The 23,513-nt window shown below is 53.3% G+C and overlaps 1 protein-coding gene and 1 long non-coding RNA gene across 7 annotated transcripts in view; one reads left to right on the top strand and one right to left on the bottom strand.

The window, feature by feature from the left end:
• Positions 1–23,513, top strand: part of Gdpd5 (glycerophosphodiester phosphodiesterase domain containing 5) — an 81,328-nt gene that overhangs the window by 54,949 nt on the left and 2,866 nt on the right. For 2 of the 3 annotated variants that reach the window (XM_058578546.1, XM_058578547.1), the window contains 13 exons: positions 491–594; positions 3,435–3,528; positions 4,165–4,224; positions 10,303–10,401; positions 10,697–10,790; positions 11,160–11,305; positions 16,839–16,921; positions 18,018–18,168; positions 18,639–18,857; positions 19,382–19,539; positions 19,823–19,970; positions 21,305–21,387; positions 21,931–21,945. In XM_058578546.1, the coding sequence (XP_058434529.1) occupies positions 491–594; positions 3,435–3,528; positions 4,165–4,224; positions 10,303–10,401; positions 10,697–10,790; positions 11,160–11,305; positions 16,839–16,921; positions 18,018–18,168; positions 18,639–18,857; positions 19,382–19,539; positions 19,823–19,970; positions 21,305–21,387; positions 21,931–21,945 (1,454 nt within the window). The remainder of the gene's footprint in view (positions 1–490; positions 595–3,434; positions 3,529–4,164; positions 4,225–10,302; positions 10,402–10,696; positions 10,791–11,159; positions 11,306–16,838; positions 16,922–18,017; positions 18,169–18,638; positions 18,858–19,381; positions 19,540–19,822; positions 19,971–21,304; positions 21,388–21,930; positions 21,946–23,513) is intronic. The other variant, XM_046441997.2, reaches the window with a different exon arrangement.
• Positions 11,302–22,427, bottom strand: LOC124091056 (uncharacterized). 4 transcript variants are annotated; one of them, XR_006851291.2, is made up of 6 exons: positions 21,464–22,427; positions 19,332–19,743; positions 18,917–19,090; positions 16,822–18,572; positions 15,616–15,684; positions 11,302–11,951 (listed from the first exon to the last, which is right to left on the bottom strand). It is a non-coding gene; the product is annotated as an uncharacterized LOC124091056 (long non-coding RNA). The 4 variants fall into 4 exon arrangements; XR_006851290.1 differs by lacking the exon at positions 11,302–11,951 and adding an exon at positions 13,270–13,449; XR_009226589.1 differs by lacking the exons at positions 11,302–11,951; positions 16,822–18,572 and adding an exon at positions 13,270–13,449.

Raw genomic sequence — 23,513 nt, 5'->3', positions numbered from 1 at the left:
AAGCCTAGAGACTGGGGCCCTAGTTCTGGGGCCCTGGTCCCTAATCCTCTGCTAACTTGCTGTGTGACTTGGACAAATCAAAATCACTTGGCCTTTCTGGGTTTCAGTGTTGTTATCAGAAGCACGGGGTAGAAGTGGAGAAGAGGACCTGCTTTGTAAGCATGTCTGAAGACAAAATAAATGAGGGATGCGACTTCACAGACTGCAAGTCACTGGCCAGTGTGAAGGCTTTAGGGCAGATGAGACTTTGCTTCTGGAGATCATTTGCCAGAACAGGAGACCAACACACACTGACCTTAGTCTGCAGCAGAAAGACCACAGCTCTGGGGTGGACTCTGCTCCTTGTTCCCCACTCATTTGTGACTTTGGTCCCTGTGATGTTGGACAGGTCCTTTCCCCTCTCAGCCTTCATTCCTCACCAGTACCAAGAGGGCACTAATCCTGCCTGGCAGGACCCGCACTTGACCCCTCTCCTCCTCTGCCCTTGCAGTGGGAGCGCCTCTGGTTCCTGCTCCTCACCTTCACCTTTGGCCTCACGCTCACGTGGCTGTATTTCTGGTGGGAAGTCCACAATGACTACGACGAGTTCAACTGGTGAGTGGGGGCTGGGTCCTGGGCATCCGTGGCTGGGACCTGGGGGCTCCAGTTTGAGCCTCTCTCCCAGGTTGGATCTGAGGGCTCTGACACCTGTCCTTCCTGTGGCCTTGAGCAAGGCCCACCCCAGGAGCCTCTGTCCTGCCCACCTGCAGGGCCTCAGTGAGGTTGGGAGAGAAGGGGGCGTAGTGTACATCACAGACTGGCAAGAAAGATGGAGAGGAAAGGAGATCCCTGCCTTGAGGGCATTCCCACTGGGACCTTGGGAGGGCACAGGAACAGCCTTCAAGGACTGCGGGGACTGAGCCCATGGAACTCAGTGCTGGCCCTCAGACCTTTGGTGTTTATGTGGGTGACTCATCCTGCATGGCCTGCCTGAGGAGGCACGAGGGGCACCTGAAAGATCAATGGAGACAGGAGCGGAAGATCACCATGCGGGCTACAGGACACCCCTCCCGGGGCTGTGCCAGGGAAAAGAGGAGGAGCGGAAGATGGGCACAGCACTTAGCCCGGGCTGGGCCTCTGGTCATCTCCTTTTTAGACAAGAACTCTGAGGCCCAGAGAGACCAAGGCCTCAGCAGAGGAGGAGCCCCAACCCCAGACCTCCTAACTCTCCGAGCCAACCATGCCTGGGCATGGCTGGCCATGGCTGTGGTCTGGGGACAGCTAAGTCTCCTTCGTGGGCACCTCGGGTCCAAAGGCAGGGCTGTCTGAGGCAGGTACCTGGGTGCAGAAGGGGTACTGTCTCTTCTCGCCCCCAGTCCTCCCCTGGAAGGCACTGGGTTGATCAGAGGTAAAATGGGATGGTGGGTGTGGGAGGCTGCCTCCCAGGAGACCAGGTCTCCAGCTGGAGGGTGTTGTGGTGGGGGCTGTGGGGTTCCTCAGAGTCGGATTTTGATGGGCCATGCTTCTGGGATTCTGTGGGGATCTGAGACTCTGTTCATGGACCGTGGAATCTGGCTGTCCCCTTTCCTCTGCACAGCCCCATCCTGTGCCCCTGTTATTAATGAGCACAATAAAGGACCTGCTGCGGTCTCACTCCTTCTCCACAGCAGCCCAGAAAGATGAGCCAGAGCCCTAGCTGGGTCCCAGAGGTGGCCTCTGGTCTTTATTAAATTCTGTAAATCAATTATTCGTCTGCTCAGGTATCCAAAGCATGAGTACTATTGTGAACATTTCCTCCCGGGCCTCAGTGGCAGACCCTGGATAGTTCTCCTCTGAACTAGGAGATCAGAGGGTGTACCAAGCACAGATGGGGAGACTGAGGCCCAAAGAAGGAGGGGCCACATTCATGGTCATATGACCTGTCAATGACAAAAACACATATTTGAGGACAGTCTGAGGAGACAGACCCAGAGAGATTAAAGGTCCCTTGCAAGGTCATATGTGAGATGCAGGTGGATCTGGCACAGGACTTGGGCTTAACTATCATGTTGTCCACGGAGCCATCCACTCTTCACAGAGAGAGCTCCCTGTTCCTGGGAGACTCAGCTGAGGATACCTGCCTGTCTTGGTGGGAGACTGCAAGGAAAGGCCCGCATGGGACTGTGGAGTGCCTGGGAGCTGCAGCTCTTTGCCTGTCACCTCAGGGTCTTGGAGGCTGGGTACCAAGGTTCAGGAGATCCTGACTCAGTCCTCATGGTCTTATGAGCTTGTGGGGTAGTTTGTGTAGTAAGAGATTGTGAGCAAGACCCAAGGAGGTCCGAGCTCACCAAGTGGGACAGAGAGGGCCATCTGATCTGTGGTGTCCTAGAGAGCCCCAAAGCGGTTGAATTTGAGACACTTAGGACCAGAATATATTCCAGGAGCAGTTACAGGGGAATTCCTGCCTCAGTTTCCCCAACTGAGCAGCAAAATGACTGTGCTCATGATCTTCCAGGTAGTAAGTCTTCCCCTGGGTCCTCCTGGAGAGCAGCTAAGCTGCGGAGACCCTTAAAAAGCTCATTCCCTGAACCTTATAATTCTTCTGGTGGGGATCTGTCCTAAGGGCATAGCCAGAAATACAAAAAGATATGCCCAATTTTTTCATTTTTGTGTTAATTTGTAATAGTGAATCAGTGGAAACGATGAAGTGCCATTCTAGGAAGTTGGCTATATATGGCACATGGATTCAATAGAGGACCACATGGCTGTTTTTAAAAATCACATTTCCTCAGCACTTTTGCAGACAGCAGTAAACACTGTGCTGAGAAGAGTCTGTTGAGTGCTCACCATGTGCTTCGCCTCTTTTCCTCCTCTCAGAACCCTCAGAAAGACACGCTGCTCTTATCTGTCCTGCAGATCGAGGCTCAGATAAGTCAAGGATTACATTTTATCATCTCTGAGACCCCATATTTTCACATTTGAACACCGGAGTGGGGGTGAATGTTACAACCAATGGCAGAGAAGCCTGTCACTTCAAGGTCCCATTAGCGCTTCAGAGGCAGAGTGGGAACTGGAGCCAGCATGTCCACGGTGCCCAAAGCCTCCTGCTGTGGGTGCTCCTGTGTGCCCAGGGCCCAGCTTCGCTGTTCAAATATATAGGTGTGGGGAACCCACAAGAAGAAAATCCTGCAGTCTTGGTGACAGTTATTTCTGGACAGTAGGATTGCAGGAAATTGTTCTTTATGTGTCTTGGTCCCCCTTGGTGGACACTGGGAGACCAAGAAGCTGAAGAGCATGAGTCATGTTCTAATGACGAGGGAAATGCTCAGTGCCACTACAGGGCGAGCAGGGCCTGGCCGCTGGACCAGTCTGTGGGCCACCCAGCTGCGGCTGTGGAAGACCCGAGATCATTTTGGTTCCTAGGGCAGGCAGTGACCCTGTGGAGGTCTGACCCCTGCCCCTTCTCCTCCCGGCAGGTACCTCTACAACCGCATGGGCTACTGGAGTGACTGGTCTGTGCCCATCCTCGTGACCACAGCTGCTGCCTTCACATACATCGCAGGCCTCCTGGTACACAGGGCTGTCTCAGAGGGCTGGTCCCCCTGCTTCTAGTAGGCAGGGACACTTGGTTGGTGCTAGGCCTGCCTTAGTTTAAAGGGGGAAGCTGGCTTTGCCCAGGGTCTCTCAGGTGGCTGCACTTCTGAGACCTGGGTCCCCCAAGGAGAAAGGTCATCTGTTTTGCCAGTCTCTTTCAGCTGCCCATCCTGGAATGTCTGTCCTGTCCGCACCCCTGCCCCAGCCCAGTGACAGCCACCCTGCTGTCCACTGCAGACTTCCTCTTCCAAGAACTCCACATTAGGTTCCTGCTCCCAGTATCCCAGTGATAGAGATTCATGTGGACCCCATTCTGGTCTGGGAGTTCTTAGGGCCAGGACTCAAATCTGTCTCAGAATCCTAGGGCCTGGGACTCCCAAAATATTTGATGAATTAAGTTGGGCAGTCCAAGTGCAGCAGGGCCCAGTGGCTGCTTCAGGGAAAAATCCAAGAGGAGGGGCCTGGAGTCCTAGAATAATCTGGAAGGAGGCCAGGCTTGGACAGGGCTGGGCTGGGCATTCCTATCGCCTGTAGGAAGGGTTTGCTGACCCTGTCCTGGGTCAGGCCAGGTCAGGCACCAGCCTAACTGCCACCCTGCGGGCCTCTCCTCAGGTGCTGGCACTATGTCACATTGCCGTGGGGCAGCAGATGAACCTGCACTGGCTGCACAAGGTAAGCCTGCCTCTGCTGGGCCAGGAGCGGGGAGGGGAGGCTGGAGGCCAGGGCAGCGGACAAAAAGCCTGGGTCCCCCATCCCTGCCCTGGATCACAGCTGCAGCTGCTCCACTGGCTCACACGGAGCCCTTGCTGCGGGTCAGGTGGGATTCTCAGAGCCGGGCCCTTATTCTGCCTGCAGCCAGCGCAGGGAGCCTAGGAGGTTGCTCTGACATCATTCCATGTCCCAGTTGGAAGAAATGAGGTACAGAGAGGTTAAGTCACTTGCCCAATGTCTCCCAGTGAGTAAGTGGAAGGTCCAGGATTCCAGCCCTCTTGCCTCGGGTTGATCCAGGACATCAGTGGGGGAGGGCGGTCGGTGTCAGAGCTCCTATGGCCGCCCAGCCCACCCACTGACTCTGTCTCAAGTCTCACCTCCTCTTCGTTCTTCAGTGAGTTCTTTATAAAACCCTGGTCAGGCGAAGTCATTTTCATCACTCCCAGGGATCCCAGGATGACCTCAACTCCCCTACTTTCCCACCCACCCAGCCAACGCCTCCCTGCTCCTGGCCTCCCTGCTCCTGACCTGGGCCGGTCACCCTCAGCTCCTGCTGTGTGAGACATCTCTGACCCTCCAGCCCTCCCACCTGCCTTTTCTCCTTTTTTACCCCCTTGCTTGCTGTCTCTTGACTCCTTTCTTGTTACTGGTCCCTACACACCCAGACTTCTGTCCTAGGGCTCCCCAGTCCCTGTGATCTCCCCTGCTACATTTCGGAACATCCGTGTTGTCAGTTTCCATCTGGCTTGCCCACCCCAACCCACTCCTTGGTGCTCCCTGCAGGTCTAGTGCTCCTTGCAGACTGGAACTGGCATTGACCATCTCCCCCCGCCCCCAGCACCCCACTCAGGGCTGGACCCAGAGCAGGCAGGCTTCACACCACCTAGAACCTTAGCCTACACATCACACGTGAATGCTTGGTGCAATTCCCTGGGTTTCTGATGTCCACTCTGCCTGAGTAGGTGCCCAGGTGTGGTGCAAACCTGATCCAGACAGCCCCTGGGCTATGGAGGGAAGGCTAGGTCATCTCTTCCCAGAACCTGGTTCAGAGTGGGCACACCACTTAGGAAGGAGCAAAAGTGTTCAGAAACAGCCATGAGCCCATGAGATGGGTCCAGAATGACTCCAGGTGAAAGGGCTCACTTCCAGCTAGAAGGGAGGCCAGGAAGAGGAAGAGAGCTGAGAGCTCGGGCCTGTGAGTAGTATGGGAAGGGGTGGGGGTCAAGGTTGGTTAATGACAGGGTCTGGAGCCAGCAGCTACACCTGTAGCATAGCTGGTCTTGCAGGGGTTTAGAGCAGTGAGCAGCCCCTGGTCCCGTCCCACCTTTCCGAGGCCGGTGACTCTATCCGGAGCTCTCCTCTGAGCTTCCGCAGCCCCCTCTGTGAGGCACTTTCTTCTCCTGGCTGCAAAATTAACACTTGAAAGAATTGCACCAGCTGGTACCCTGGGTGGGGCTGGCACATGCTGTGGTCACCTCCTGGGGCCAAGCCTGCCTCTCAGCAGGACAGGTCACATCGGCTTGATCCTGGTGGAGAGGCCTATAGAGCCACTGAGCCAGCTGGAGGTAGCACATCAATGCTATCTCTGCACGGGTGCCCACCCTGGGGACCAGGCGTGCCCTCCTCTCCCTTCTGCCCCTCCACCCTCTCTGTGGGATCTTGGGGTGAGGAGGGGCTTTCCAGAGGCTGCCTCACCCCGGGGGGGGGGGGGGGGGGGGCCGGGTCTCAGGGCTTTTGAGCAGGTGCTGGAAGTTTTCCATATGTATTCTATTTTTTCACGATTCTGTCATTGTATTCTAAGAAAGCTGTCTTTTGTTTTTGTTTTAATTTATTTTTGACCACATAATACATTGATGACACAAAAAAGTACACAATGAAAATTTCTTTATTTCCAGAGATATTTTAAGCACAAATATACATGTACATTTTGTTTTTCTTTCTCTTTAAACACAACACCCTCTGTCCTGCCCCTTGACAACATGCTTGGCACTCCTGTTAGGGACATTAAGAGTAGACCTTTGGGGCCATCACTTTCTCCTGCTCCCTGCTCTGGGCATTCCCAAGTTCCCTAGGTATCCATGCCAGGCCCCTGTTGATGGCCCTAGTCGCTATCCCAGCTACTTTCAGTCCACAACCCAGGCAGTGTGGCAATGACCCAGGAGAGGAATTTCTGGGTAAAGAATGTCTACTTTCATAATCTTGATCTTGCCAAGTGGCCTAGTTGCCAAGTGCCATTAATTCATACTCTCTTGACAATGTATGGCCAGGCCCACAAAAACACCCCTAACCCACAGATGTGAGCTGATTTCTTGACCTTTGCCGATCTGATCGGCGAAAAATGAAACCTAACTATAGTTTGCATTCCCTTGGGATGAGTTAGAGTCAGCACTTTTCACAAGCTTGAGTCACATGTGTCTTCTCTATCTGCTGTCTCTTGGTGTTTTGCCCTTTTTGCTATGGAATTTGCTTTTTACTTATTAATTTGCAGGAGCTCTTTATAGATTTGGGTGATTAGCCCTTTGGCTGCAGATGATTTTTCTTAGTTTATCATTTATCTTTAGACTTTGTTCATTGTATTTGTGCCACAGGGTTTTTTGTTTTTTTTGGGTTTTTTTTTCCTTAGTACTTAGATCTGTCATCTCTTTTTATGGCTCCTGGGTTTTGTGTCAGACTTAGATCTTTCTCATTCCGAGATTATATAAAATTTCTCTGTGGTATCACTTGGTAATTATGTTTTCACTTTTTTTAACATTTAAATTTTTTTTTTATCTTTTTGGAAGTTATTTCGGGGCATGGTGTGATCTTAGTTAGTTCTTTTTAGATGGTTTCCCAGTGTTCCCAGCTGTCTTCTCTGAGCAAGCCTACCTTTCCCCTCTAATCCACTTTGATCATAAACCATATATTTTAATACATTCTGATCTATTTCTGAACTTTTTACTTACTATCATGTTGCTTTGAAGACTTGAGTTTTATGGTATTGTTTTGTTTTTGTTTTTGTAATACTGGGGATGGAGCCAGGGCCTTGTGCATGCTAGGCATCTACCACTGGACTACATCCCCAGCCCTGCTATGTTTTAATCATGACCTATATTTTGAATCTGGGTTTCCCCTGGATCCTGAGGAAGGAAGGACAGAGGTGCTCAGGGACTGGTTGGGGAGGGAGCCATCTATTCAACACCTGGTGTTGTGAGAGAATCAAGGATCCCCTGGGGACCTTCCTCCTCCTCCCAAGTCTGCCCAGAGTTCCTGTCTCCCAGAACTCCCTCCCAGGAGCCCCGAAGGTGTGGAGAAGGTTGAAGTGTTCTTGGGGACTTGGCAGTAAACACAAGGCCCTTTCCTTGGGATGCCACCTCTGTGGGGTGCCAAAGGCAGCTCCTCCTTCCCCAGCCCGTCTCCTCCTCCTGCCACAGGGGATTCAGCCACAGCCTGCAGAGGAGGGTTCTGTCAGTGACCCAACTTGAGGCTAGAGAGGAACACTGGGAACCGTAGAGCCCCAGAGCAGCTGGGCTGGTGTGTCTGCCCACATCCCAGACTCGATCAGGGCGTCAGCTTGCTGACCACTCTGTCCACATCATCCACATTGCCAGTGAATTCAGGATTTTCTCCAATATCTAACCCAGGCTCCACAGTTCTGCCTGGTGTCCTGCCTCTATCCCTCCAGCTGTGGCTTAAGAAAGGAACATTCATTGAGAACCTCCTATACGCTAGGCACTGTGTTCATCATAACAGCACTAACCATTGGCACATAAAATTAGGCACTTACTGCATGCATCAGGCACTCTCCACACAGAGTTTCATTCCTTCCTCACAATCATCCTGTTCAGTTGCTGTCACTTAAAATGATCCTACTAACATCCAGGAAGCATTTCCTCTCGATGCTGGCATTTCCTCATTTATCTTCCCCAAACTCTCCCAGGTAGACACTCACTGTCCCCACATCTCAGCTTAGGCAAGATTTATGAAGAGCAGAATAACCAGGATTTGACCCAGGAGTGGGACTTGGGTGTGGCTCTCACCTTGAGCTGCCATTGGGATCCTAGAACCCAGAGGCCAGGCACCCCCAAGAGGTCAACCCATTACCCCTCTGCAGGGCTGGGTCCCAGCACCCAGGCAACCCTCTGGAATGAATGAGCGCACTGCCTCAGCCTCCACCCTCATCGCCATCACAGACCGCAGCCCCAGCAGGACAGAAATCCAAGACCACTCTCTCAGTCTGTCTCCAGGCCACCAGCGGGGGAGTCATCCTTCCTAGCCAGCCTTAAGGCCCAGGGCTCACATTGTTGTGAGTTGGTGCTGTTTCCATGGCTTAAGGACACATCAGAGAGAGGGAGTTCCATGCTGAATATTCAGCAGAGCTGCTGAGCTTGTAGCTGCTGCTGCAGCATCTGTAAAACCCAGAGGTGGTCGAATTTTTAATTGTATTAGGATTATGAGGAGTCAGTTTTATTGCCTGTATTTCCACCAACAGTTACTATTTGTATGAGATGCTCTCAGAAACAACCCTTCTGGGATGCCAGCTCTCTCCCAAGGCCACAAGGGGGCAGATGTGTGCCTGGAGTGGACAGCCTGGGTGTGGAGGTAGAGGCTTCTCAGGATGGTTAGGAGCTCCCCCAATGTCCCCTCAACTCCCAGCCCTCCCCACAGCAGCCTGAACTCCGAGAATGAGCACAGGCAGAGGGGTTTGTATCTGGATCCGCCTCTGAAGCTGTGAGATCAAGCGAGCAGAGCCCACTCCCCGGGGTAGGAAATGACAAGGCCTCACCCGGGGTGTCAGAATACAGTGGAGGACACCCTGAGTCCCGCTGCAGGCAGACCCAGGCACACCTTCTTCCGTTGTCCCAGAAGAGGCATGTCACAACCCATAAAGGCCTTTACCTGTTTGACTTGTTACTGTTTCTTAGGAGAAGACCTATTTTTCCAGGCCAATGGGCTGAAATGACAAGTTTCCAAAGGAAAAGTTAATCCCGGGCAAGAATTCACCTTCCCTGCCTGGCAGGGAGCAAAACAAGAGGCCGCTGTCCCTGCCTCAGGTCTAGAAAGCCCACGCAGCCCTTGCTCAGCTGCTGGAGGTTCTCAGGGCGCTGCTGTCAGGACAAAAGGCCTGGCAGGAGGAGAAAGGCGAGAGGACGTTCGTTGCCGAGGGAGAAAAGGGCTTGAGGGAGGCAGAGAGGCCAGGCCGCGTGTGGGCCACGAGTCTGACAAGCCAGAGAGCAGCATGCCGTGGTCCAGGCCAGCTTCCGAGCACCGGGCAGCGGGAGGCCGCAGTGGAGGTGTGACTGGGCTACGAAACAGGCTTTGCGCACAGGGGGCTGGATGGGCAGCAAAGTCCAGGGCTCAATGGAGGGTAGCGCTGGGGGCTGACAAGCAGGAAACCTGAGCTTCGTGGCACTTAGTTTGGGGGTTCCAGATGCTATCCATCCTCAAAGATCTCTGTCCCTGAAGTTGTCCTTGTCCTCTATCAGAGCCATGCTCCTCACTTTCTGGAGAAGCTCCCTGGAGGGCAGACCCCTCACACATTAGAAGCTGCCAGAGCTGGGACCCTGGGGTTGGTGGGCCTTGGTGAAGGAGCCGGTGCTTGCCCTGCCAGAAGTGCCACTGTGAGCCTAGTCCTGTGTGTGGGGCTAGGCTGCACACCAGGCCCTGTCCCTGTGGCCTGGAGCAGGCAATTTCCTCATCCCGTCTGCCCTGGATGCCACCGTCCCTCTGAGCTTGCTGGGAGGGCTGGGAGGCCGGGTGGCCAGCAGGGAGGCCCTGCTGGTCGAGTGTTTCCAGTTTCCTTCTCTCCACCCTCCCTCTTTCTGACTGTCCCTTCCTTGCAGGGTCTGCCTGTCCCTTCCTGGCTGTCCTCTCTCTCTGCCTTCCCCAACTGCCCCTCAGCCCATGCCATCTCTTTCCTTCCCTTCTATCTTGCTTCCTCCAGCTCCCCTGCTTTCTGCATCTCTTCCCAAGGGTCCCTAGGTTCTCTCTCCACTCTTCCTCTCAGACACCCTGGAGCCCACCATCTGCTCTGACACTGTGTCTGATGCTTCCTCCTTTCAGATTGGGCTGGTAGTCATCCTGGCCTCCACTGTGGTAGCCATGTCAGCCGTGGCCCAGCTGTGGGAGGACGAATGGGAAGTGCTGCTGATCTCCCTGCAGGTAAGTGTGTGAGAGGGTGCTCCACCAGGACCCTTGCAACAGGCAGTGCCTTTTTGTCTCCTGTTTCTCCATAGCATGGCCCGAAGTTGGTGCAAATTTGATTTGGGTCACACAGCAGGTCAGAGGTGGGGAGGATACTGTAAGCCAGGGTCTCTGGATTCCCAGTATCCTTATCAGGCAAACAGAGACAGGGTACTGACTTTGTGGGTTAAACGTGGGCTATCAGCTTGCTGGCAACTTGAGGGCTTGGGCATGTCTGGGAGTCCCAGGACCCTCCTCCTCTTCACAAACACAGGGCACAGCACCATTTCTGCACATGGGGGCCCTGGCTGCCATCACTGCACTCTCCTGGATCGTGGCTGGACAGTTCTCCCGCGCAGAGCGGTCCTGTGAGTACTGCCTCCCCACTGGCGTGACACCTAGGCCAGGTTGGGCTTCCCCCACTGGACTCCACCTGTATAGCCTGAGCTGAGCAGGGGCCCTTGTGATCAAAGGGCGGGGGTGGGGCGGGGTTCCTGGTTCAGAGAGGCCTACAGACTCCACCAAAAAGTGTGGCTCTGTCAGCCTTCAATTATATCTTTCCTCCAAGTGCACGTGCATGCACACGAGTGCGAGCTCATGTGTGTATGTGACTTCCCAGCAGGAATGGGCTCTACCTCTCAGAATGCTGGGCTCCTACATCCGCCCCTGGCTACCGAGGGTTCCCTGTTGGGAGAAGGTGCTCCCAACCATGAGGTGCTCATGGCCTGTGTCTGCAGCTTCCCAGGTGACCATTCTCTGTACCTTCTTCGCTGTGGTCTTTGCCCTCTACCTGGCCCCTCTTACCATCTCCTCTCCCTGCATCATGGAGAAAAAGGACCTGGGCCCCAAGCCTGCCCTCATCGGCCACCGCGGGGCCCCAATGGTGAGTGCCATCTTAGGGTCCTAAGAGACTGGGAGAGGGGTGGGTGCCGCTGCCATTCCAGAGGAGGAATCTGTTGGGAAATGGATATGATATATGCAGTCTAATAATAGGGACAAGCTTAGCTCTTTGGGGGAGGTGTGTGGGGAAGGCTGTGGCAAAGGCCAGGAGAGCTGATGTGGGCCCAGATCCTGAAGAGCCCTGAAGGCATCTTACTAAAAAGATTTCACTTTTATTCTGAGGGTCCTGCAGAGATGCAGGAGGTTTCAGGCCCAGGCACAGCACTGCCAATTTTCAGTTAGAAAGGCCCAGAAGAAAGCTGCTGGGTGAGGGGCCTGGGACTGCAACCAGGCAGCAGGAGAACCCACCAGGCTGTGGGGCAGCAAAGCTGAGGGGCAGCTCAGAGCCCACCATGGAAGGGAAGGCTGTTGGAGCAGACTGAATTGGAAAGAGGATGAAATCAAAGTCGAACCCTATTTTGCCACTAAGGTGCCCCACACCTCTGCAGGAGTACTGAGGTTGAGAGTTCCAGAGCCATGCTATCTGGGCAGGAAGCCAGGCCCAGCCCTGGCCAGCTGTGGGAGCCTGGGGTTTTCCATCTTCTCTGTTCCTGCTCCCCCATCCTGTGCCATGGAGATAGTGAGCGTGCCTGCCGGGTCAGAGGGCAGCTGTTAGATGTAGTGCCCAAACAGGCTACTTGGGAGGCTGAAAGTAAGAAGAAAGTAAGAAGCCCCCTTTGGACCAAGGTCTCCTCACCCCCTGGAAGACTTGAACCTTCTCAACTGAGGCAATACCAGCCCCCACCCGCAGGGGGCGTTTGGGGACTTCCTGAGAGCTGGTGTCTGTTGAGACCCTGGTACTCTCCCACCAAGCCATTCCACTGTGCCATTGGATTTCAGGAGAGTTAAAGGGGCCTCCACAAGTCATTGTTTTAAAAGCATGTGTATATGGGCTGGGGATATGAGTCAGTGCCTAGTATGCACGAGGCCCTGGGTTTGATGGAGCTCTGAATTCCCCTGAAAATCCTCTCTTACTGTATGAGATAGGTATTATTTTCTAGATAATACTCAGCTGGGAGCAATGACCCACATCTGCAATTCCTGCTACTTGAGAGGCTGAGGCAAGAGGCACATGTTCAAGGCCAGCCTGAAAAATTTAGCGAAACCCTGTCTCAAAATAAAAATGGGCTGGAGAGAGTATTAAAGCACCCCTGGTTCAATCACCAATAATTAAAAAATAAAATTTAAAAATTAATTTAAAAAAAATCACAGAGGACTGTGTCCCTGAGTTGGACCGTGGTACTCTCCCATCAAGCCACATTCTGCTGTTTTCTTGGTGGTAGGGGAGGCCAGGTCATTCACCCCCTTGGAGCCTGAGTTAGGGATGCCCATGTTGCTGGGTCTTGTGAGGAGAGGTCAGAAGCACTCCCTTGCCAGGCAGACAGGCCCTCGTGGGGGTGGGTGACCTGTCTCACTTGCTCTGGAGGCCAGAGGAAAGGAACAGTGTGCTAAAGCAGGAGGGGCAAAGAGGGGATGACCCAGAAAGGGCTGGTTTCATTTTTTTTTCCTTTTTTTCTGATATTGAATACCACAAAGCTACACCCCCCCCCTTTTTTTTTTGAGGCAGTTTGCTAAGGCTGGCCTCAAACTTGTGAGTCTCCAGCCTTGACTGCTTGAGTAGCAGGGATTATAGGCATGTACCACCATGCCTGGTAGTTCTTTTCTTTTTTTTTCTTTTCAAAATTAGTTTATTTATCTTAATTAGGTATCTATGACAGCAGGATGCATTTTGATTCATTGCACACAATTGCAGCACAAATTTACATTTCTCTGATTGTAAACGATTAGTGTCACACCATATGTGTAGTCATGCGTGTACCTAGGGGAATGATGTCCATCTCATTCCACCGTCTTTGGTAATTGTTTTCTTTAGTAGAAAAATTTCCAAACACACAGACATGGAAAAAGCAATATAAAGTATCATGTAATGAAGAACCACATTATGAATCCAATACGACCTTCAATAGTTAGCGACATTTTGCCACTCTTGCTTCATTGGTCCCCATACTTTTTTGTTCTGGTGTAGTAAAGCAAATCCTAGACATCATGTTACTTCTTATTTCAGGATGTATCTCTGATCCATAAGAACTTTAAAAAAATATAACCACAGTGATGTTATTATATCCAACCAAATTAGCAATAATTCCTTCATATCTAATATCAAATCAATTTTCTATTGTTGTCTCAAAAAGTATCTATAGTTCAGTTATTAAAGTTGAGGCTGGCCATGGTGGTGCACACCTGTAATCCCAGAGGCTCTGGAAACTGAGGCAGAAGGATAGCAGGTTCAAGCCCAGCCCCTCAACTAAATGAGTCCTGAAGCAACTTAGCAAGGCCCTGTCTCAAAATAAAAAATAAAAAAGTCTGGGAACATGGCTCCGTGTTAAATATCCCTGGATTCAATCTCTAGTACCCAAAATCAATCAATCAATCAATCAATTAAATAAAATTCAGGACTACCAGACACAGCGGTACATGTCCATAATTGGGAGGCTGAGGCAGAAAGCTCACAAGTTCAAGGTCACCCTGAGCAATTTAGAGAGATCCTGTCTCAAAATTTAAAAAATAAAATAAAAACAGGAATATTTCTCAGTGATGTAGTACCACTTAATTCAATCCCCCACCACCAAAAAAATCAGGACCTAAATGATGTCCACGCTGACCCCTGAGTACCTTTTAGTCTATAATAGTAGCCATCCCTTTTTCCCTTATGCCATTTATTTGTTGAAGAAATTCATTTATCCTGTAGAATTTTCCACATTGTACATCTGGCTGATTTCATCCTTGTAGTGTTTATTTTATAACCAATCAACTAATTATTTTTAATTAATATACAAGAATTATGCATATTTATGAGACACAGTGTTTCATTTTCATACATGTATACAATGCATAGTGATCAAATCAGGGTAATTAGCATATCTATCACCTCAAATATTTAGCATTTCATTGTGTTGGGAACAATAGAAATCCTCTCTTCTGACCTGAAACGCACAGCAAATTCTCATTAACTATAATCACACTATATGCTGTGGAACTCCACAACTAGCTTCTCCTATCTGACTTTAACCTTGTACCTGTAAACCTCTCCCCTCCAGCCTATAATAACCACTATTAAACCCCAGCCCCTAATAACCACTATTCTGCTCTTTATCTCTACAAAACCAACTTTTAGTGGTGTTTGAGAAGGCCCAGCCAAGGTCCCCTCTGTGTCCCTGCAAATGCATGTGGATCTGTCCATGGGTCCTCAGGTAATTGATTATCCGTGGGTTCTGACTGTCGTAAGCTGAGTGCACCTCCTGCCTGAGAGGCTGTGTCTGTGTGTCCCAGATGTGCTGTTCCTAGGTGGACTTTCCTATTTGGTGTGACTAGATCCAAAGCTGGGACTCTCAAGCACAATTTCCTGTTCACTAAGTGAAACAACTTTCCACCCCACCCGAATGCACTGTCCTGACAGAGCCCCACTTGGACTTGCCTGAGGCAGGTAGGAGCTCTGAGAGAGGGATTATGAATTCACTGCAGGGATGAGTGTGGTAGCATACACCTGTAATCTCAGCTACTGAGGAGGCTGAGGCAGGAGGATTGCAAGTTGCAGGCCAGCTTAGACAATCTAGCAAGAACTTGTCTCAAAATAAAACATAAATTGGCTGAGATGAAGTTCAGTGGTGTGCTGAATGTTTGACTAGCATCCAAAGGGCCCTAAGTTCAACCTCCAGCACCACAAAAAGAAAAAAAAAATTATCCCAGAAGCCCTGCATACTTGGGGAGGTCATCCTGGAGCCCTGGCAAGGGAGGACCAGGTTTCCATGCCTTGTTCTAGGTGGCCAGCACCTAACCTAGGGAGAACTTAACAGTGCAGAAAAGAAACTTTCCCCTCCCAGACTCTTTCTGCCCTCTCCTCAGGGTCTTCACAGCCCTTTCTAGGCTACTTCCTGTCCACCTTCTCAGGCACAGCCCGTGTGCAAGGGAGTCTACACCTCTTGCATGGTCACTGGTGGAAGGAGAGATGGGCGGGGGCCTCCACCACCCTGCTCTGGGGATGGGGACTCACAATGCCCACTGGACTGGGAGAACAGGTGGCATGTTCCCCAGGCTGGACAAAAGGTAAAGAAAGGTACTCATATTACAGAATTTCTACTGTGCACCAGGCTCTGGCCTAGGGTCTCTGATGTGCTATTCCACCTATGAGGTTGATAGCATGAGCCCATTTTATAGCTAAAGAAACTGAGGCCCTTGGGCATGGTGGTGGCTCACCTGTAATCCCGGTGACTCAGGAGGCTGAGGCAGGAGGAGGCCAGCCTGGGAAGCTCAATGAGATCCTGTCTTAAAAAATAAAAAGGGATGCAGATATAGATCGCTGGCAGGGTACCCCTAGGTTCAATCTCGACTACCAAAAACCAAAACAAAGCAAAACTGAGGCCCCACTAGAGATGGCATTTCTCCCTCTTGGTCAGCTTCAAAGCCTTTCCTTGCCATTCCCTGGCTCTCCGGTGCCAGGCTGCCCTCCAGAAGAGGGGAATGTGTTGGAGCAGAGCATGGCCAGAGGGACATAACGTGGGCTTAGATCAGCCACCTCTCCACATGTCTCCTTCCTCCCTCCCTCCCTCTGCCCACACCACTTGCACCAGGTCTTAGAGGAATCCCTGATTTGGTGCTGACCCCCAGTGGCAGAAAGGGAGTATGGCAGTGTCCTCAGACTACATGGAACCAGGGAGGGAGACTTAGAACCCCAACTCTCCCAGCCTAAGGACCCTCAGAGAGCAGAGAGCACCTCCTCAAGGGGCCACTGGGGAAAGAGCCCCAAGGAGGGAGAAATACACCCAAGGTCGTAAAGCTAGTTAATGCAAAGTCAAGGCTAGAACTAGGATCTTCTGACTCATGCTGTACAGTTGCCATTTAAGCACCTTCTCTGGATCAGGCAACCTGCCTAGGGGCTTTTAATCCATATAGCGAGCGACCCAGGGAGGAAGAGGACATGATATTTCATCACTGCAATGAAACTGTCACCTCAGGCCCCTCCTCTCCCTCCAAATCTTCATCTGGACTGAGCTCAGGGTATAACCAAGAGGGAACATGGCATTCTGCCTTTCCCCAAGGCTGCCAAAGAGCCACCAGACTATGGGAAAGGTTTCCTGCCTCCGTGTCTAGCTCAGTGCCTGGGACACAGTAAGGATAATCTCATGATCAAAGCTACTATTTATTAGGTGCTAGCTGTCTGTCAGACATTTATATACACCCACCCTAACCATCATGTCTGCCCCTCCCCCAAAAAACCTGCAAGGTGGACATGACTTAACAGAGGATGAAACTGAACTTCAGAGAAGCTGAGTGGGCACCCAGAGTCACACAGCTGCTCCAGGGAGGGGCCAAAATTAGAACCAGACCTGCCCCAGCCTCCCAACACAAGGCCTTTCTTTGGCTGGGGAGGGGGACATCATTTGAATCCTGGCCCCCCCTCACCATGCCTTCCTCTCCAGCTGGCCCCAGAGCACACACTGATGTCCTTCCGGAAGGCACTAGAGCAGAAGCTGTATGGGCTCCAGGCTGACGTCACTGTCAGGTAGGTGTCAGGAAGGGAGGAGGGCACCTCTCCTCCACAGGGTCTCTGCTGGTGGAACCTCTGGCCCCAAAGCTGTGGAGATGGGAGTCATCTGGGATCATCCGCAGCAGGGAGGCACCCTTTCCATGCCAGTGAATCTTGTGCCAAACTCCAGGGTATAAGAGAGAAGAGAGCAGACTCTCTTGGTCAGGCAGAGTGAAGGGTAAGGACCTGGAGGCACAGATCCACCTGAAGAGAAGCCAGCTCCGTGTCGCGGCTTCATGGGAGGGCTCAAATGCTCAGATAAGTGAAGTTAACTGGGCGGGGAGACAATACTATTACTGTGATGCCAGTTATATTTTAAGGGACCACACAAAGGTGATAGGTACATTTTATAGCTATAGATATTGAAATATGTATTAGTATAAAGGGGAGGAGGAATCCACCCCAATCTTATAATAGAGATCACCTCTGAGAGGGGAAGATGGGTGGGGCTGCCATATAGAGTCATACTGGTCATAACAAGGACACCATATATGTGAGGTCACCTTTCCCAGAGTGGACATTGTAAAACTATTTATCATATGTTTCTAGCATGTGGTGGTGACATGCCTTGAGGAGTGGGGGCAGGGCACAGGTGCACTGGGTTAGCTCTTGGCAGCCCTGGTCGGGGAGATAAGGTGGAGATGGGGTGAGATTTGTAAAAGAGGCCTACATTTGCACTGTTCTCATTATGATCAATGGACTTGGTCCCAAGACATGTTCTACTACTTCCTGGCAGTCAACCTTGAGCTAGATACTTTCCTCTCTTCGTCTCAGTTTCTCCATTATTGAGTGACCTAGCACCTATCTTCACAGATGATAATGGTCCCAGCCTTTTCCTACCCTCCCTCCCTGGCAGTTCTCACCCCACCTGACCCGCACACAGAGTGGAGGGTATTGGCCCTTCAGGGTCACCTACCAGCCCCCTGTCCACTATTCAGTAGGGAGACTGAGGCTCAGAGAGGGGCAGAGCCAGTTCAGGCCCCATGGTGGTTGGGGAGCAGTGTGTGACAGGGGCTGATTGTGGATGGCAGGTGACTTGGTTGGGTGGTGACTCGGTGCCCCCTCCCCACAGCCTGGACGGTGTGCCCTTCCTCATGCACGACACCACGCTGCGGCGCACCACCAACGTGGAGCAGGCATTCCCGGAGCTCGCCCACAGGCCCGCCTCCATGCTCAACTGGACCGTCCTGCAGAGGCTCAACGCCGGGCAGTGGTTCCTGAAGGTCAGACCCCAGTCTTAGACAGGGATCCCACACAGTGAGAGAGGCAGGTGGCCATCAACTCGGGTCATGAGGCCAGGCTGGTTAGTGGCCTCTCCGGGTTCCGCAGCAGCCAGACCTCATGGTTGTCACTGCTTGATCTGGATCTGCCTCCCTGGCTGGGACAAGCTGATGGGGGTGCTGACAGCAGAACGGTTCACTCTGGGACACTCTGGAGGGAGGTCGATTGTCCGGTCTGAGAGGCTAGAGGAGAATGGGCTGGGGTGGAGGTGCTCTGGGAAAACCATTCCCTCTGGAAGCGGAGTTGGGTAGAGGGTAAGGGCGGGAGGCTCTGGGAGGCCGCAGCACCACTTCACCTGACGGACACCAGCGGACTCCCGAAGCCCAGGGCTCTCCACACTTGGTTGCTAGGAAAGCATGCAGAGACCCGAAATGGCAGGTGACAGAACCATGTGTGTCCCTGTCTCTGCCAGACTGACCCCTTCTGGACGGCCAGCTCCCTGTCACCCTCCGACCTCAGGGAGGCCCAGAACCAGTCCATCTGCAGCCTGGAAGAGCTGCTGGAGCTGGCCAAGGGCAACGCCACGCTGCTCCTCAACCTCCGCGACCCGCCCCGGGAGCACCCCTACCGCAGCAGCTTCCTCAATGTCACGCTGGAGGCCCTGCTGCGGTCTGGCTTCCCACAGCACCAGGTGAGGCCCTGCAGCACCCCAACCAGCCCTGGCCCAGCCCTGCTCCAACCTCAACTCACCTGTTCCCTCTAGACTTCAGGTTTCACATTTGTAAAATGGGGTCTTAGGCCCCTTGCCTCCTTGCCAGGGTCCTCGCGGGGAGCAGAAGGGAACCAGAAAGTCCTTTCAGATGTTCAGTGGGCAGGAGTGGGTCCAGGATCTCCAGTTACGTCAGTGAAGGGCTGCCCAGGTCACTGTGGTGCAATGATTAGGGACCAGAGAAATCAACACCAATTTGTGACAGCATGCCTGAAACTAGTGACCCCGGGCAGAGTGATGGGTGTTTGGGTTCTCCATCTTGACATGACAGCAATCCAGAGTTGTAGCCAGAGGGCTTACAGCCATGGCTGGGACCAAGTGTCCCCTGATAACCATCACACTTAAGTGGTCATCATTTTAACCTTATTCATACTCTAGTGAGGTAGGTCTTCTTACCCAGAGTTTGCAGAAGAAAACGCTGAGGCTGCCCGCCCTCTTGCCTGTAGGTCATGTGGCTGCCAAACAGGCAAAGGCCCCTCGTGCAGAAGGTGGCTCCCGGCTTCCAGCAAACTTCAGGCTCCAAGGAGGCTGTCGCCAGTCTGCGGAGGGGCCACATACAGCGGCTGAACCTGCGCTACACTCAGGTGTCCCGCCAGGAGCTCAGGTGCTTGCCCCACCTGGCCCAGGGGTGGGACTGAGTCTCCCCTAGTCTTGACACTCCTCTCACTGCTGGACAGAGGGCAGGGCACACAGGGGTTCTGCACATGTGGTTCAGAGATGTTGTGAGCAGCAAGCAGAGCTGGGTTGGACTGGGAGCTGGGTCCTGGTGTGGACATTCCTTCCTCCAGGGAAAGTTGGTGGCATGAGGCTGTGAAGGGAGCACACTTTACAGGCTTCCCACAGGGAGAAGCCAGTGCCCGGAACCAACCAACCTCTGTCCTGTCCAGGGACTACGCGTCCTGGAACCTGAGTGTGAACCTCTACACTGTCAATGCGCCGTGGCTCTTCTCCCTGCTGTGGTGCGCTGGGGTCCCGTCTGTCACCTCTGACAACTCCCACACCCTGTCCCAGGTGCCTTCCCCACTCTGGATCATGGTGAGTTGGAGACTGTTGGGGGACAGAGGACACCTGGGGTCAGTGTAGAGAACTGCCTGTGGCCTACTCCTACCACTCAGCAAGCTCTGTGCTTGGGGCTGTCCCTGGGGAGGTCTCAGGGCTGGAGGTGTCCCTGATGTGGATGCAGGCTTGAGGCAAGAGGAGAATTTACCTCGCCTCCGGGGCTGCACTAAGGCACTGGAGGAACTCTGGGCCCTGCTCCCAGGGAGGAGCACATCACCTAGGGGCCCTCAAAAAGTAAATAGCTACTTGGAGTTTTCTTTTGGAGTGTGTTCCTTATATTTGATTTTAAAGTAAGGGAAAAGAACAATGGGACAAGAATTAGGAATGTTAAAAGTCTTCCTTGAAAATAGTGAATCAAATGGTGTTGAGCTGGTGGGCTGAGCACCCACCCACAGGCTGAGTTCTAGTCCCTGTGCTGCCTCCCAGTAGCTGGGGAGCCCTGGCTTCCCTCCTGTGCGGCTCCTGCTGCCATCTCCCTGAGGACATGAAAGGCAGACACAGGGCCCCTTATGGCCTTGTGGGTGGCATCGTCAGCAAGTTACATCTGAGTTAGGATGGACTCATGAAGGAGAGAGAAGGAAGCAAGAAGCAGCCCTCGAGGAGAGGAGGAAATGGGGATCTGGGCCGTGGCCTGCACGTTAGAACCCATCACAGCCTCCAGGTCCCTAAATACCTGCTCTCCAGCTCTCACCTGCCTTTCATCCTTTAAAACCTCCCGAGTGGGCACAAAACCACTCACTACCAGCGCGGGTGACGAGCTCACCCCTCCCAGCATGCCCAAGACCCAGGAGCCTGAGGCTACACACAGGGCCTTGCCTTTCCTAGCCCCTCAGTGTTCCCTGGGGGGCCCTGCTCTCTGCCCTCCAGTCTTCATGCAGTGAAGCATACTCCTACCCCACACAGGTGCTACACACCTGTCCACAGGTTCGCAGCTCACCAGCCAGTTGTATCACACCCTTACATTCATATGCACATTTGTTCAGACATACAGTACCCTTGTTTCATCATTTGGTTCTTGCTTTGAGCCACGGACCCTCCAGGTTTAACATCCATCACTTCTACCCTGAGTGTGTGCATGTGCGCGCGCGTACACACACACACACACACACACTCTCTCTCTCTCTCTCTCTCTCTCTCTCACTGAGGCCCACACTATGCAGAGCCCACTCCTACAAAGTAAAATCATAAGCCTCCATCCCCCTCAAGGTCCTCCTTACCCTCCCTCATGGTCATGTGGGGTCCTCCAGCCCATGGACCCTCAGTCTGGATGGGCCATGACTGGAAGCTGGCCTCGGGCCATCTGTCCACAGCCCCCGGACGAGTACTGTCTCATGTGGGTCACCGCCGACCTGATCTCCTTCACCCTCATCGTTGGCATCTTCGTGCTTCAGAAGTGAGTAGGCGCTGACACTTCCATGGTCCTCCCACCCCTTGGTAGGCCCAGCCCCCACCCAGCCAGGTGAACCTACCCTGAGCCCTCGGCAGGCCAACCGGGAAGCCTGACCAGGAGAGAAGATGGGAGTCCCCGGGATCCCCCAGCCTTGCCTTCTTCCAGCAGAGGCTGGGTGCCTTCTGGAATGAGCGCCCAGCTAGGAGCCCAGAGCCAAGCTCTGTCCTGATTCGCTGTGTGGACTTTGGCCCCTCTGCGGCTAGCCTGCCCCTGTTAGCTGGGGCACAGGTTCCCAGCAGCACCGAGGCCTTGCCTGTGCCAGGTGGAAAGCCTCCCCACCTACCCCTCAGGGCGGCAGCTGGGATGTGGGTGGGGTGGGGTCCAGGGGAGGGTTTAGGGCCAACCTGGGGGCCCAGCCCAGCCAGGAACCAAGGGGCTGGGTTTTATTCTTGACTGATGTTCTCTCTCTGTCCCATCCTGCTCTGATCCGGCGCATGTCCCTCCTCTCTCCCCTCCCCCCCTCTGCTGCACTCTGGCACCTCACAGCTATCACTTGATCAGGTAATTCTAGTGTGCTCCTCCTCCTGTTCCTCTTTCTCCCTACTTGCCAGTCCCTTCTCTAGTTCTGTCTGAAAAGCTGCCGTGCACCAAGCTCTGGGCCTGGGTCACCCTCGCCAACACACCCCCTTGCCTGAAGCCGCACCCCTCCTTCTCTCCCCCAGCCCTCCTCCCTGCTCTTCCCATCTTGCCATGTGTGTCCCTCTGCTCTCTGTTCTCACTGCAGTTTCTGCCAGTGGGGACCAGTGTTTCCTTGACAGGTCCCTGACCCTGTCTCTCAGCACCAACGTGTCTCCCTCAGGGAGGGGGTCCCTGCCTGAGCACCCCTATCCCCCCGAGTCCAGACCTTTTGGGGGCCTTCACCACCTGCCCAGTGCAGACCCCAAGTTCCTGCCTCTCTGGGCTTCCTCCTCCCTCCGTCACGCTCTTTACCTTTCTCTGTGTCTCTCCCATCCCTTCTTTCCTCCTCTGTCTCTGACCCCCACTGCCACTCCTCTCCCTGACATCGCCTCTCCCCTTCCCCTGGGAGGAGCCCCCCAACGTCGTCCTGTCCTAGATGCACCTAGCTGCAGAGACCGTAGCCTGATACCTTCTTGCTGGGTTTTAATGTTAATTTCCAAGATGAGAACTTTGTCTTAGGCATCCCTTGGTCAACTGCCTTGGGCCCTCCTGGGTCAGGTACCTTTACTGACCAGCTTTTTTAGGAGGAGAACCTGCCCTCTGGCTATGGGACTGGGGGAGGGACATTTAGCCAGTTGATCCTTCCTCTGTCCACAGAGGCAGTAGACACTCATGATACTGCCCAGTGTCGTGCTGGGTCCTTCAGATACAACCAGGGCAGTGTCATTGTCCCTGGAGGGTCAGGAGCAGCATCATGGAGAAGGAGACCTAGGGGATGAACCAGGGGAAAAGATCATTTCCCTGTGGGCCTCATTCTTCTGTTCATTCACTCAACGAGTCCTTGTCTAGCACCCGCTAGGCAGACACTGAGATTGGTGCTGGGGGCCCACTGCTGGATAGGAGGTGCCATCCCTACCCCTGAGGATTTGCAGGGCAGCCAGCCCAGCCAGGGGGCAGGTGCCTTCCCCTCTGCCTCTTGCTTTCTCCTTGTCTGTCTGCTCTGTCCACCTATCTGTCTGTCCATTTCTGTTGTGCTGACCCCATCCAGAAACTCACAATTGATTTCTTGTGGAGTCTTGGTTCCTTCCACCGGCCCAAGCAGGATTTGGTCCCCTAGAAGGTTGGGTGCTTGTTTCCAAGCTGCCCTTTAGCTCCTCTTGGTGGGGTAGGGTGGGGGGGATCATGAATCCTTCTGCCTAAATCCTAGGAAACATCCAAGGGAGGCCAGGGATTTGGGGTTAATTTGGAGGGACTACGACAGCGAAGGCAGTGTCCGGGGCTGGGCCCAGGAGACTGAGTCCTCCCCACTCTCTCTTGGTCCCTGCGTGCCTTGTGCACGCCCACCTCCCAGCCTACCCTCGAGTCAGTGTGTCCACCACCCTGCCCCTTCCAGCCTTCAGGAGGATTCATGCTCCAGCCTGCCCCTCCCTTTAAGGTTGTTGGAGCAGAGC

Source organism: Marmota monax, unplaced genomic scaffold (genome assembly GCF_021218885.2).
Source record: "Marmota monax isolate L192 unplaced genomic scaffold, Marmota_monax_Labrador192_F-V1.1 WCK01_AAM20220418_F8-fsc00068, whole genome shotgun sequence".
Taxonomy (NCBI): domain Eukaryota; kingdom Metazoa; phylum Chordata; class Mammalia; order Rodentia; family Sciuridae; genus Marmota; species Marmota monax.
This window is presented reverse-complemented; position numbering and strand designations above follow the sequence as displayed.